This window comes from Aulostomus chinensis, chromosome 19 (assembly GCF_037954235.1).
Source record: "Aulostomus chinensis isolate RoL2024-O1b breed Wild chromosome 19, RoL_Achi_v1.0, whole genome shotgun sequence".
NCBI lineage: Eukaryota > Metazoa > Chordata > Actinopteri > Syngnathiformes > Aulostomidae > Aulostomus > Aulostomus chinensis.
In genome coordinates this window covers 16,037,223-16,050,953 of record NC_141338.1, presented here as the reverse complement: position 1 = coordinate 16,050,953, position 13,731 = coordinate 16,037,223, and the positions used below count along the sequence as shown (strand labels likewise).

The 13,731-nt window shown below is 40.9% G+C and overlaps 1 protein-coding gene across 6 annotated transcripts in view; it reads right to left on the bottom strand.

Annotated features, from left to right (window-relative positions):
- Positions 1 to 13,731, bottom strand: part of cntfr (ciliary neurotrophic factor receptor) — a 244,636-nt gene that overhangs the window by 24,868 nt on the left and 206,037 nt on the right. For all 6 annotated transcript variants that reach the window (XM_086187878.1, XM_086187877.1, XM_086187876.1 and 3 more), the window contains 3 exons: positions 12,751 to 12,868; positions 9,569 to 9,735; positions 1,117 to 1,280 (listed from right to left, as the gene is read on the bottom strand). In XM_086187878.1, coding sequence (XP_086044004.1) covers positions 1,117 to 1,280; positions 9,569 to 9,735; positions 12,751 to 12,868 — 449 coding nt within the window. The remainder of the gene's footprint in view (positions 1 to 1,116; positions 1,281 to 9,568; positions 9,736 to 12,750; positions 12,869 to 13,731) is intronic.

The window sequence follows — 13,731 nt, the reverse complement described above, 5'->3', positions numbered from 1 at the left end:
CTGTGCCAATCTAATCAATGCCTATCTTCGTCGGAGTTGAAGGGTCCAATTGCTCTGAAAATGATATCAGAAAAAAAACAGGAATAAGATGGAAAGTGAAGATGTGAAGTTGAAGACAGATGCATGTTGAGAGCAAAGTATAGGAATCGAATGTGTGCAGGGAAGGCCAGATTTTAATGAGTGCGTGTGTGTGTGTGCGTGCGTGTGTGGTGGTAACCCGAGTTATTGAAATACCACCTTTGCAAACCACTGACGTGCATGGTAGTAATAAGACTGCAACATTAGAACCTTGGTGGACAGACTTTCCTCCTGCATGTCCTATAGTGGACACATGGTGCTTTTATTGTATAGCGCCTGTAGGGAACTGATCCCAGAGACAGTAACACACACCAAAGCAGTGAGGCAATTATCCCTGTATGATCAAGGATCAAAGTTAAAAGGCTACACGATGGAGCGTTCAACCTAACTGCTGACTGTTCTCAGAGGCAGCTCTCTTCTGTCTCCATCTTACGATGACCCATGCTCCTACAATTAGGGGAAGCTGTATGATTAACTAACATTGCTTGTTTAGAAAAATGGATATTTGTTTGAAGGTGATGATCGAATACAGCTTCTATGATTCCTTACCTCTGCTCTTATTGAATCGCACTCTTAAAGAAATAAATTCTAAACTCAGGGCCACAGTATTTAAGAGATTGTATGACCACTTTAAAAACAAACCAAAACGGTATCTATCATTGTTTCTGTGGGTAAAAAAGTGCACTGAGTGGGTGGGGTCAGGTGGGACCGGGGGTCTGAGACACCAACCTGGTTATTGTGTAGGTTTGGCCGTCAAACAGAGTGAAAACCATGGTAGTATTTTGCACTGACAAGATAAGTGGTTTGATACAACATAAACGTTCTATCAGCAGAGCTTAAGTCAACCGCATATACTCTGATGGTCAGGAATTTCTTGGATAAATGTCCATGGCTTTTTCCTATCTTTCAGGTCACATGTTTAAAAACAACAACAACAAAAAAACCACACCACTTTCATATTCCATGACTTTTTCAGGTTTGTTTGAATCCTGCAAACTGTACAATTCTGTCACTTGTGTGTATTTCAGTCCAACTCACGTGCTGCCACTGCTCTCGAATGAGCGGCCGGTATCGCAGGAAGTATTTCAGAGGGAAGTTGTCGATGTCGGGCCAGGTGGCGGGACTCTGCCAGGATACCTCCAGCCTCCTGGCATTGTAGCGTATGGGGGTTGCCTTCACAGACTCTGGCGGGTCCGGTTTGACTAGAAGAGGAGGTGGATAAAAAAAAAAAAAAAAGCAGTTAATGAAAGAGCCCTATGATGTCTTCTGAAGCTCGACAGGTGAGAAATAACTTTGCAGTTATATTACTGCCCTCTAATGTAAAATAAAAACTAAGCAGTGAGGTGAAAGAACCACTAGTCAAAGCTGGGAATTTTTGATGCAGCTGAAAATGAGAAGAAGATGAAAGCCGTCAGTCCCCGCAGAAAAAAGTAAATGAATACACGGAGAAAGACGCAGGGAGGTTTGGTTCAGAGAGTTCACTTCTGATATTGAAAGTCTTTGTATGATTGCTTCCAACAAGGGAACGCCCTGACCTCTCGTTTTAGCCGCGCGAGACTTTTTCTGTACCTGATACACACACACACACACACACACACACACACACACACACACACACACACACACACGATATTACAACAGAAAGTATAACAAAACACAAACACACACACACAGACTGCACTGGAAAATAGCAGCACCATGCAGGTAAAAACATGAAAGGAAGTGCACCATGCACACAGGTCTGTCTAAACATAGGCAGACCCTAAATACAACCTTCATATAATGATGATGTGAGACGGATAAGAGAGAAAATACTAGAGCGCCAGTTCTTAGCGTCCTTGAGTAACAGCGTGAAGACAGGAAGGTGAAAAAGGATGCCCTTTTCATCCACATCAGCTTTGTCCAAATAGCACAGGAAATACAGAAATTAACAGCAAATCAGAGAAATCTGCATCGTTGGGACTTCACCCTTCATTCATTTGAAAATTAGCTGTCTGTTACACGGGTAATGAATACATCTTTCTTCAAGGGGAAATTGGGAAACCATGACAACCTACGGGAGGCCACCTGGAGCCTGGCCAGGCAAGTTCAATGAGGCAGGAGAAAAAAACCACCACGACGCACACTGTAGGCAAAGACACAACTCCAGGCATGAGGGCAAACGTTACAAGATGGAGCATTTAAGAATAAGTCAAAGCCATTCTACACCCAAAAGGATTATATTTGCCTTCCAAATACTCACAAATAGGTTTTGGGCTTTAAAATGACCAAAACAAACAAAACAAAAATGTCCATGATGAAAACCAATTTAACAACATTTTATGACATCCCATTATCATGCCTTGTTGGCCCTTGATAGAATTCATAGAATGGTTGATTTAAATTTGGGTCCAGTTCATTCTTTCACTTTGATGAAGCTTGAAGTGATCAGCTGTTCAGTGACATCATGTTTCACTTAAAGATGGACTGAGAGCAGATGAGACTTGTCTTTCTTTAAAAACCTGTTATTATGGGCCTGATGGCTATAAATATGCAGCATTATATCATAGAAGAACACAATGCAGCCATTTATGCTTGAGTAGACTCTTTTTTTTTTTTTTGCATCTTATTGTAGCGTTTGTAAAACCATTACCTGTCATCTCGTCCATTCATCTAATGGATCCGGATGTAACTTCATGAATAAAAAAAAAAACAACAAAAAAACAAACCATCAAAAACTTCTCCCACACTAGTATTCTCTTTGCATCATCACCTTTTATATCAAGAGGAGTTTTCAAAAAGAACAAAAACACCAAACAAAATTGTTTTTGAGTAAGTGCTGGATGATGGCACATTGGCATTAGCTTAAACAAATGAGAGTGCTTCCGTTTGCAGTCATGTCTAACAAAAATAACTAGAGTCTTAAAGGAAAATGCAACAAAGGAAAATAAAAAGATAGCTTGAAATTGCTTAGCATAATGAATGGTAGTGGAAGGGACGTGTTCGCACTCCTCAGTCTGAAGGCATGAAATGGATCTAGTCCAAAATCTTGTTTTTTTTCCCAAAAGTAATCCTCATCCTCTCCTACAAATCTGACCATGGTGAGAAGCAAGAGCCACTCTTCTATTTGTTTAAAAAAAAAAACATTTTGTCTTCTTGGCTGAAATTCTAGTTTGGCAGTTAAGGTGCTGAATCAAATCACTGCACCCTGTTAGGAAAGCAGTTCCCACTACGTGTCTGAATCTAAAAATTCAAATGTCTCATGATTTTAAATTACTGAATTCATTAGTAATGATCTGTTTAAAAGTATATTTGGTCACCTTTGAAAGGGGCGAGGTATGCTGACACTTCTCATCCACTACCTTTCACTGCACTAAGCTAACTGGCCTCTGAGCTCATCAATGAAGGATAAAAATCAACATATTTCTCAAAAAGTTGCTGTGTTTACTCTAAATTGACTGTAGGTGTGACTGTGAGTGTGAATGGTTGTCTGTCTCTATGTGTTGGTCCTGTGATGGACTGGTGACCTGTCCAGGGTGAACCCCCGCCCCCATGACCCTTAAAAGGATAAGAGGTAGAAAATAGATGGATAGATGGATGGATGGAAGTTGCTGTGTTCATTTAACAGTTGAGACACTTTCGTATTACGCAACGCAATTTAGCCTGCAAGGTTTTCTGGCTCCTACGCTGTGCATCTTCTTTACTGTTTTATATCAGTTTGGTTGTTTACTGGTACATTTTTACCCATGAGCTACTGATACGTACACATAAATTAAATGTTTGAAAGCTGCAGCTACTGCATTATTATTAGTGAGCCAACTGATTCAAACACTGGAGCTCCTTTTTCAAAAGCTTTAAGTTAATAAGATCTAAGTGCTGATAAGATGTGATATGCACGAAAGCCTATTTGGTTTGACAGTTATCAGGCTATTAAACGGGCTTCATCATCACACACCTGTTCTAAATATATAGGCACCAGCTGCATGATGACAAAAGTCTGGCAAGAGTCAAAGCAGGTGAAAATGTAACTCTTGATATCACGGGATCCTCTTCAGAGGAGAAATATCACTCTGTTGGCCTTGTTGCATCTAGGTGGCAGTTCTTACCTCACTAACTATCTTAGCTTGTGTACAGAGCTTAAACACAACATCACACAACTTCAGTTTTCATCCTGTCATCAAGTGACTCCAAGTATTCACACTAATTAGCAGCATGACCTGCCGCTGGCAGCATTTGTCATTCTAACTAGGGAAGGGGATGCCAGCAGAGAAGCTGCTACCTGGATGGTTTCGAAAGTGTTCTTTGTTACTGATAATTAGCCTCAGACCATAGCGCATCCATGCTTAGTCACTCACAGGTACTCCAAAATAATTTGCATAAAATTCACACACAAATCTTCACTTGAGTATGCGGTGGAATACATGAAGGGTCCAGCTGCTCATTTCTTTTAGCTGATGCTGTGACTGATAAATTCAGCTGATAATGATCTGTTTTAAATAATTTAATCTTCAATGTAAATAAAAATAGCTCAATCTGATGTTAAATTACTGCCCGTTACTTGTGGTCAAAGAGATCGTTGCATACAGAAGCAAGTATTTTCGGGGTTTACAATCAATGGCACTCGTTAAATGAATTTTAACCAATTAGCATTTAGTGCAAGGGGCAGCACGGCTCAGAGGTAGAGAGGCCGTTGTGCAATGTAAGGGTCGCTGGTTTGATCCTCACTTCCCTCAGTGACCATGTCCAAGTACCCTTGAGCAAGATACTGAACCCCTGATTGCGCCTGATGGTCCTGAGATGGACTGGTGACCCGTCCAGGGTGAACCCGCCTCTCACCCAATGCCAGCAGGGATAGACTTCAGCCCACCTGAACCCTTACCAGATAAGTGGTATAGAAAATGGATGGATGGACAGCGTTTAGTGCATAATACTTTTACATGGCTACTGCTTTATTCATTAAGGCTATTAGGACTATTTCAAGATTCAAACCTTAACGGTGTAAACTGGTCCTCAGAGATCCAGATCCTGCAGTCCAAGAGACAGGAGTACTTGTTAGTTTGTGTACTGTAGCAATCAGTGCATCTCTCTAGTAACTAAGGTGGATATCTAACCTGCTGTTTGCAGGGAGTTGAGCAGGCAGCTTCCTAACTAGGATCAGCAAAATATCCCAATGGACAATGTTTCACTGAACTCTCACTTTGATGTTCCAGAGACAGTAAGAACGAGACAGCTACTGATAAAACATCCAGGCTGTTATTATTAAGTATTTTGAGCAAACTGAAAAAGGAAACTATGATATAAAACGCCTTTCTGTATTTCAAAAGCTTTACACGAATAAGGATGCAACCTTAAATAAACATGGGAAATGAAGATGTTTATAATGTGTAACATGTTAAAGTCTCCTTATGTTTGGGCACAGAAACCTCAGTCCAGTGTTTGTTGGTACAAACAGTGACCAGTGACTGATCTTGTTGAACCCTGGGGTTCTGTCCACCACTACACTAATCCTCATTCATTAACATTGGCACCGTTTCTGTCGTCACTTCATTCTAAGATATTACGAGCCACCACCACACAGCAGCATGTAGAAAGGTAAAGATATCAGATATAAAAGCACACGGAAAATGCCACAGCTGTCATCCCTTTATACAAAGGGGAAGAGAGGTTGCTCTTGTGTCGCACCTGTCGTTACACCAGCCTGCACGCTATGATGACAACCAAAACGGCAAAACCGCAAGTAATCTCAACAACCACTTCAATGAACGAGAGAAAAGTAAAAACTATGACATGGATTTACAGCACGTGCAAATTCCTGAGAGATTTCTCTGCGGAAAAGATCAACGGTTGCTCTTCCATCTTTGGCTGACCTGACTTTGCACCCAGATGTTGTGAAGTCCTTGTGTGTTGCCTTGGAGATGATAGGTTAAGCTGTGTTACATGACCTGACGGGTGCTTGTTGCATTTAAAGAATAAATACAAAATAAGAAATAAATAAATAAAAAGATTTTACCATATTGTGGTGTAGCAGACATAAACCCTACACAAACAGGTCATTTTTCTTTTTGAGTGCACAACAGACAATATCTGTACTGCTGCTTTATAAGTTATTGTATTTTCTGTAAGATCACGCATAAAGGATGACATGAGCGAAAGGGAACGAGGGATCGGGGGAACGAGGGAATGAAGGAACGAGGTTTTGTTAATCATAAGGAATGAGGTTGTTTTTAGCATGTACCTATTGTTTAATGAGTCTGGAGCTAACTTGAGGGTTCTCTCATAGCATACGCGTGTGGACACACACGCACGCACGCACGCACGCACGCACACACACACACACACACACACACACACACACACACACACACACACACACACACACACACACACACACACACACACACACTCATCTGATTTCATCCCAGCTTTGGTCGGATGAACAAGGACAGTTGAGAATCGTCTTACTCCCACTCAGAATTCAGAAGTGCACTGGGAAGCATGAAATTGTTTTATTTATTTACAATCTGCCTCGTTTTCTCTGAAAATGAATGTGACTTACAAGCAAGAATGGCATGAGAAAGACTTTTAACAATGCAGGGACAGAGAGGAGATGAAGGCAGGGATGATATGAGCGAGGGAGAGGAGTTGAACAGGAAGCAATTACAAATTAAAGAAGGATACATTTTAAAACACGCAGCCCGTTTAAATTAACATTAACCACCATCACAAAAAAAGGTATTTTAAGCTCTAAGATACTTTTTAAAAATTGCTGCTCCTGCTCTGACTCTGATTAGTGAGATCAGCGATGAGTCACAGTGCAAGCACATTGGAAGCTATCACACATTATTGGAGGCACATTCCTAAAAAAGAGCAGTGATATAAGACATTACTTTAAAAGTTAAGCACACTAATAGAAAGAATTGTCTTTGCTTAATTTATGATGTTTTCTGTGTTGTTGTGGATGAAGTTTAACAGTGGAGAAGATTTGGCTGAAGACAACAAAGTAACAGGAGATGTAATGGAGAAAGAAAAGATGGGAGAGGAAAATGAAAGACAATAGGCTGAAAGGGAGTAAAAGAGGCACAAAGTCGGAGGAAGGGCATGGGGGAATGAGAGAGGAAGCAGAGGGGGAGAAAGGAGCAGTGGGGTATTTTGCTGTCACCAATAGTTGAGCAAAGTATCCTCAGCCAGAGCGCTAATCCGGCTAGCATTAGCATTTTCATGAGTCCTGTGTCCGCAGTTTGGCAGAGCATGTCACTGCCTCATTTACGTACACACGCACGCACGCACGCACACACACACAGATTTTCAATACCTCAACCTCTCAACTGACACACAATTGGTGGTGCCTGTGTGTTTATGAGTCATCCATATCGTGCTCAAAGCAACACAACAGAGCTGAGGACTTCTGGCAGCTTTTTGCTTATCTATCAAAGTGATGCTCATTCCTTCTTTAAAATGAATTTTTCCTCCTCACTGCTTTTGGGTCTCCGAGGAATTCTTCTTCAGAATTTTGCTGTTATTACTTCTGTGGCTTAAGTGAACAAAAACCAAACCCTACCTTTTTTCTTGAGCTTAATTCACCACATGATCATAAAGGTTATTTAGAGAAACTCCACACAAAATGAACTTGAATTTTTACAATAAACATGTTATCAGGGGCTGCACGGTGGTGCAGTGGTCAGCACTGTGGCCTCACAGCAAGAAAGTTCCGGGTTTGAGTCCTGGCTCGGGCGCGGGATCTTTCTGTGTGAGTCTGCATGTTCTCCCTGTTCCTGTGTGGGTTCTCTCTGGTACTCCAGCTTCCTCCCACAGTCCAAAGACATCAAGAGGGGACGAGGCTGATTGATACTCTAAATTGACCGTAGGTGTGACTGTGAGTGTGAATGGTTGTCTGTCTCTTTATGTTGGCCCTGCGATGGACTGGTGACCTGTCCAGGGTGAACCCCGCCTCTCGCCCGTAGACACTGGGATAGGCTCCAGCCCCCCCGCGACCCTTACTAGTAAGGAATAAGTGGAAGATGACGATGGATGGATGTTATCAGTAACTTTTAAAAATCTGTGACATATCATGTCAGAGCCTTAATTAAAGGAACATGTACAATCAAGATGTAAGTGAGGTGATAACGGAGGTACAAAAAGATTGGAATTTTCTTTTTTTATTTGGCAAAACACTCCAGAAAGAAACACACAAACTTTTTGGGAAATTCTTTTTTTTGTCAATCCCCCACCCAGAGTCAGATACGAAGATAGATCCCCGTCTCTGCTCTATGCTGCATTAGAGAGCTGAGACCCACAGACACCAACCGACCACCAGTTAGTTTTGCACAGTGAACTGTAGTGGATGGGAGGTGTTAGCATGCCTCCATGAAAAGTTATCAAATACACTTTCCTCCAAACTTGTCCTTGCCTCTATTAACATGACAAGGCTTGTGCTTATCGTCTATTGTGAAATAATGTAAAACTTATAAGACGTGTAATTTTAGAATCAGACACAGTTGGAACAACTTTCCTCACAAATCCACTTGGTGCAGTAATATGACTTGAAAGCCCCATAATAACTTTGGCCAATTAAACAAAATATTAGTTGACAGCTGATGAGAGCGACTGCTGCTACAACTCATGGCCGACTGTGTCAGAGAGGATGAGGGGGGTTACTTCTGGACAAAACAAGCTCCTGAAACTGATCTGTTTGATAAATCTTGACAGAGGTATGCTAACACTTCCCATCCACTACCATTTAAAGTGCTAATTAGCGGTCAGCTGGTCTCTCTAATGCAGCACACAGGGGCCAGGGGTATCTATCTTCCTGTCTGGCTCTGGGGAGGACAGCAAATAAGCATATTTCCCAAAAAGTTGGTGTGTTTGTTGAAATACTTTTTCAGCAGAAAAGGCTCAAAGCTACAGCGTGTTCATCATCGAGACCATTTGGTAATGACATGGGTGCAGAGTCAGTGGTTTTCTCACTAATGAACTACACTGATGTTTAAAGAGAAAAAGCTGTGCTTTCTCCTTTCAAGCTGCATGACATTTATTTGGCCACTGAGAAATTTCAATATTCGACATCTTTCTGGCACCGATGGTGGCTGCGTGTGCAACAATCCTCCTGAGGGAGTCGAAAGTGAATCAGTCATTTGTGGTCAAACAAATACATTAACACTGGTCAAGGACTAGCATCCTTAATTAGCTGCTGCAACATTTCCATACTTGATTTTGTTGCCAAATTTGTCCAACTGAGTGAGGGAAGGATCTTAGATGTGTCCCTGAGCGAGGATGAAAAGATTCTTTGTTGATAAAACTTTAAAGACAAGTATGATTCCACAGCCTGAATGACGATTTGTAAAATTCTAAAATGTCAGCACTGAAAGGTTGAACACAGGCAGATTGACCAATGATGTTTGCCATTCAGTTCACCCACCTTGCAGCAGAATGAAGCAGAGAACTGCAGGCTCACCAACAATAACTAACCCAGGAGCAAACCAAGTGCAACAACTTGGCTAAACATCTGCTTTACCTATATTCGACTCCTCGAAAGAGACAGTCGCAGAGGCTTTCCCCAAGGCGTTGACTGCTGTCACGTTCACTATGTAGGGGAAGCTGGAGAAGACCTCAGGGAAACGCACATGACAGCGATTTTTGTGGGCCGGATCTTTCTGCACCTCCAGTGAACGCTGGTTGTGTCTAGAGAGAGGGAGAAGGAGAGAGAGAACGAGTGAGAGAGAGAGAGCGAGAAGAGAAAAAAAAAAACAACTTGAGGAAAGCAACGAGAAACAGAGACAAAACACAGTCCTGAGAATCTGACGGATGTTTTTGATAAAAGTGACTAAATTGCGGTCAAGGAGAATGGGGAGCTCAAGACATGCTGAATATTGAAATCATATGAGGGGAAGATTAGGCTGAAAACACTGAAGTACCAGCATGCACACACTGGGAACTTTTACATCGCACCGCCTTCACGCACAGAGTGACAAACCTGCGTGTGTGCGTGTTCGTTCCTGTGGAATAATTTCAGTGCACTAGGAAGTTGTTGTAGTGTAACAGGAAAGCAGTTAAATCTCACCTTCCTGTTGCAATAAACTGTCTTTCAGATGGAGTGGAAACGATCTGGCACTGAGCCTCCTGCACACATTGTAATTTATCACCCATTTTCAATCACTATATTTTTAATATATTACAAAAACAATAATTACATACTGAAAAAAACTCAATTTTTTTTCACGTGGAAAGAGTAAATTAAGCCATGTCACATTATGAACATAATATTTTACCAAAATATTAAGTTTAATTATATAGTTCAGTTGTGACTGTAGTTCTATTAGCTACTGCTACTGTAAATGTTAAATAAATTAAATCTACAAAATCAAACAGTTTTTGTAAATATAGGATTGATGAACGAATGAAGTAAAAATAAATAAGTAAAGGAGAGGAATAAATTCAGTCAACAGGTAAACCAATGTAGAATTTATGCAAGAATCCTTGAGAAATAAAGAAATAAATACATTTTAAAAATAGAAAACCGTATGAAGGCGTAGTTTTCGCCAATGTAGAATTTACATGAAGAACATCATTTATCTTTTTTACACGAAACTATGTCGTTATGTGCAGCTTAATTCACTGTAACTTTACAGATTAGAAAATGAATGGACCATAACCTGTGAAAGAACGCAAATGTATTTTCCCCAAATTTGCCTTCGTTTTGCTCTGGTACTCCGTCTGTTTCCTTGAAATATTTTCTACACATTGACATTATACCCACTCACACAAGCGCGGGAAGCTCCGGACCAGCCGGTTTTCAGTGTCACATCAAGTCCTTTCATTGCAACAGGAAGGTGAGATTTAACAGCACTTCCTGTTACACTTGAACAACTTCCGAGCACGCAGGCACACACACGCACATTGTTATCCACTCTGATGTTGGAGTCTGCACCGGATGCTGCTCTCTGCACAAACAAATAATCCACCTGGATGATAAAGTAGGATTTGACATAAAAACTCTTTCTGTTAATCTCTTAGTGTGTTTCTCTTCATTCGCCTCTCTATCCGCTCCTCATTATCATTCTGTGTGAATAACATGGGTGATATAATATTAATGAAGACAGAGTCCACCTGCTGTGGTGGGAGCTGTGGGACACCTCGACCAGGGAATATGAAAGAAAGCCTGACAGAGACAGAATGGATGTGTCCCCAGCTACACGTGTGCAAGATTAAAGGTCCCCCTACTGCTAAAACATGCCTCAGCGCCCGAGGAACCTAAGACCGAGGTATTTAACTACGGAGTGAAAACAAATGGATTTCTTTTTCCTATAAAACCTTTTTCAGTTATTAAATGATTTTTTTATCACATTCACATGACTCCAACATTTTTAGTTAATTATCTCAATATGGTGTTTTTCTCCCTTTTTGTATGTGTTTTTTTAAAAACAGATTATTCATGCTTGAGGTACAACATTTTCCACTAAGTGAAATACAATCTGAAACCTTTCTTTTTTTTCCTGTGGGCGCAGGAATGTTTACTCTGTTCTCAAAAGGGAAAGCAAAATATTCCACGGAAATGTTGTGCTTCTGCTTGCAGGAAGGTTGTTTTGTTTAGGGGGAGAAAAAAGTGATTAATAGCAACCTGAATGCCTCTGTCAGATGGATAATTGATTTTTTTGGATGCCTCGTGTCTGGGAAAACGCTAAGGCGTGAATGGAATTTTCCTTTACTTAGTTTTTCTTCTCATTGTTGAATTTTTACCCTCAAAACTAATGACAAACAACTTTAAAATGTAATCTTTTAACACATATTAAACAGCAATTGTGGTGTTTAACTATAACTGTTATATTATTGGCTGCACGGTGGTGCAGTGGTCAGCACTGTGGCCTCACAGCAAGAAGGTTCCAGGTTCAAGCCCTGGCTCCAGCACAGGATCTTTCTGTGTGAGTCTCCATGTTCTCCCTGTTCCTGTGTGGGTTCTCTCTGGTACTCCAGCTTCCTCCCACAGTCCAAAGACATCAAGAGGGGACGAGGCTGATTGATACTCTAAATTGACCGTAGGTGTGACTGTGAGTGTGAATGGTTGTCTGTCTCTATGTGTTGGTCCTGTGATGGACTGCTGACCTGTCCAGGGTGAACCCCGCCTCTCACCCAAAAGCCACTGGGATAGGCTCCACCCCCCGCAACCCTTAACAGGAATAAGCGGAAGAAGATGGATGGATGGATGGATGGATGTTATATTATTATGAATAATATTATTGTAGTTTTCTCTTTGTATCTGTTACCTTGAGATTGTCAGACTTTGCTATTTTGTAACACTGTAAACTTTTTTATATCACATAAATTACTCTCTGTTGAGAATATCACAATTGGTGCCACAGTAACATTTAATGACAGTAATTACAGTAACATCACCAAGTCCTTACAGTGTTTCTGACTAAATTTGAGACAAAAAACACGCATCACTTGGTGGTGCCACTAGGTGGTGATGTGTCTAACCTGCCCTGAAATTGCGTGGCCTCTTTCTTGGCACACACTACACCAAGTTTGGTGAAAATTGGCCGCGTGGTTTTCGTGCAAAACTGCTGACAGACAGATGTCACAAAAGCAATAAACAGGAACTGCCCTTTAAGTCACATGACACTGGTGTGTTCTTTCATATTGCACAGTATCTGAATATACAGAGACATCCAAAACATGAACTGAAGCATATGCACTTACTGCACGTCCACCTCGAAGGAGGTGGGGATGTACGTGGGGTGCAGCTGGTGCCAGCTGCAGTAGAAGCCTTTCGGATAAGTGTTGGACCGACAGGTGACTGTGGGCTCTCGAGGGGGAACTGCAGAGAGAAAAAAAAATGAAGGACAGAAAATGAATTACTCATAGACATATTGACACAGAGAAAAAACAAATATGTGCAAGAGAGAGGGAGATTAACATCAGAATAATACAGATTACTTTCATCAAATGCAAATGGCTGCGCAGAATTATACATTTCCTTATTTTATGATTAATTCTAGTGTCGAATGAAAAAAACTCTCTGCGACTCAGTTTATACTGTGTTGTTTTACTGGTTATGTTTTTCATTTGTTAAGCTCTTAATCCCTGTGATCGCCCGTGTTTCTTTTTTCTTTAATAAATTAAAAGTGAAGCCAAAAAAGATGGACTAATGCCAACTGAACAGCTTTAGTGATTTTTTTAGTATCACTTCTACATAATCCTGCCTGCACATCTGATCCACTTAGTCAGTGTTTGATTTGAGAGACTGTCCTACTACTAAAACATCCGGTCTGGTTGAGCAGCTAAGCTCAGCATTTTTATTCTATTGTTAATTACAGAGTTTAGTGTTATATGTTGTCCCTGAATGAAAAAGTTAAGTCACGATGCCATGGGTGGCACACACAGGTGGTATTTTCAAATAAGGAGATACAGTAATCAACAGGATGTCACAGGTTACCATAGAAATATAACACATTCATAGAATTTCATGTTGTTTCTCTTCACTAATGAGCTATCACCTGACACTAATAAACAATAAACTAAGGGCTTACTGTTCTTTTTTAAATCCACATGTGACCTCACCAGCACATCAATAAAACAATAAACGCTTCAAGAAGCATTGCTGGTCAAACGTTTCCTTACTATTTTGTCTTACTTATGGCTGCTATTTTCAGTTGACATAGAAAAGGACAAATCAACAGT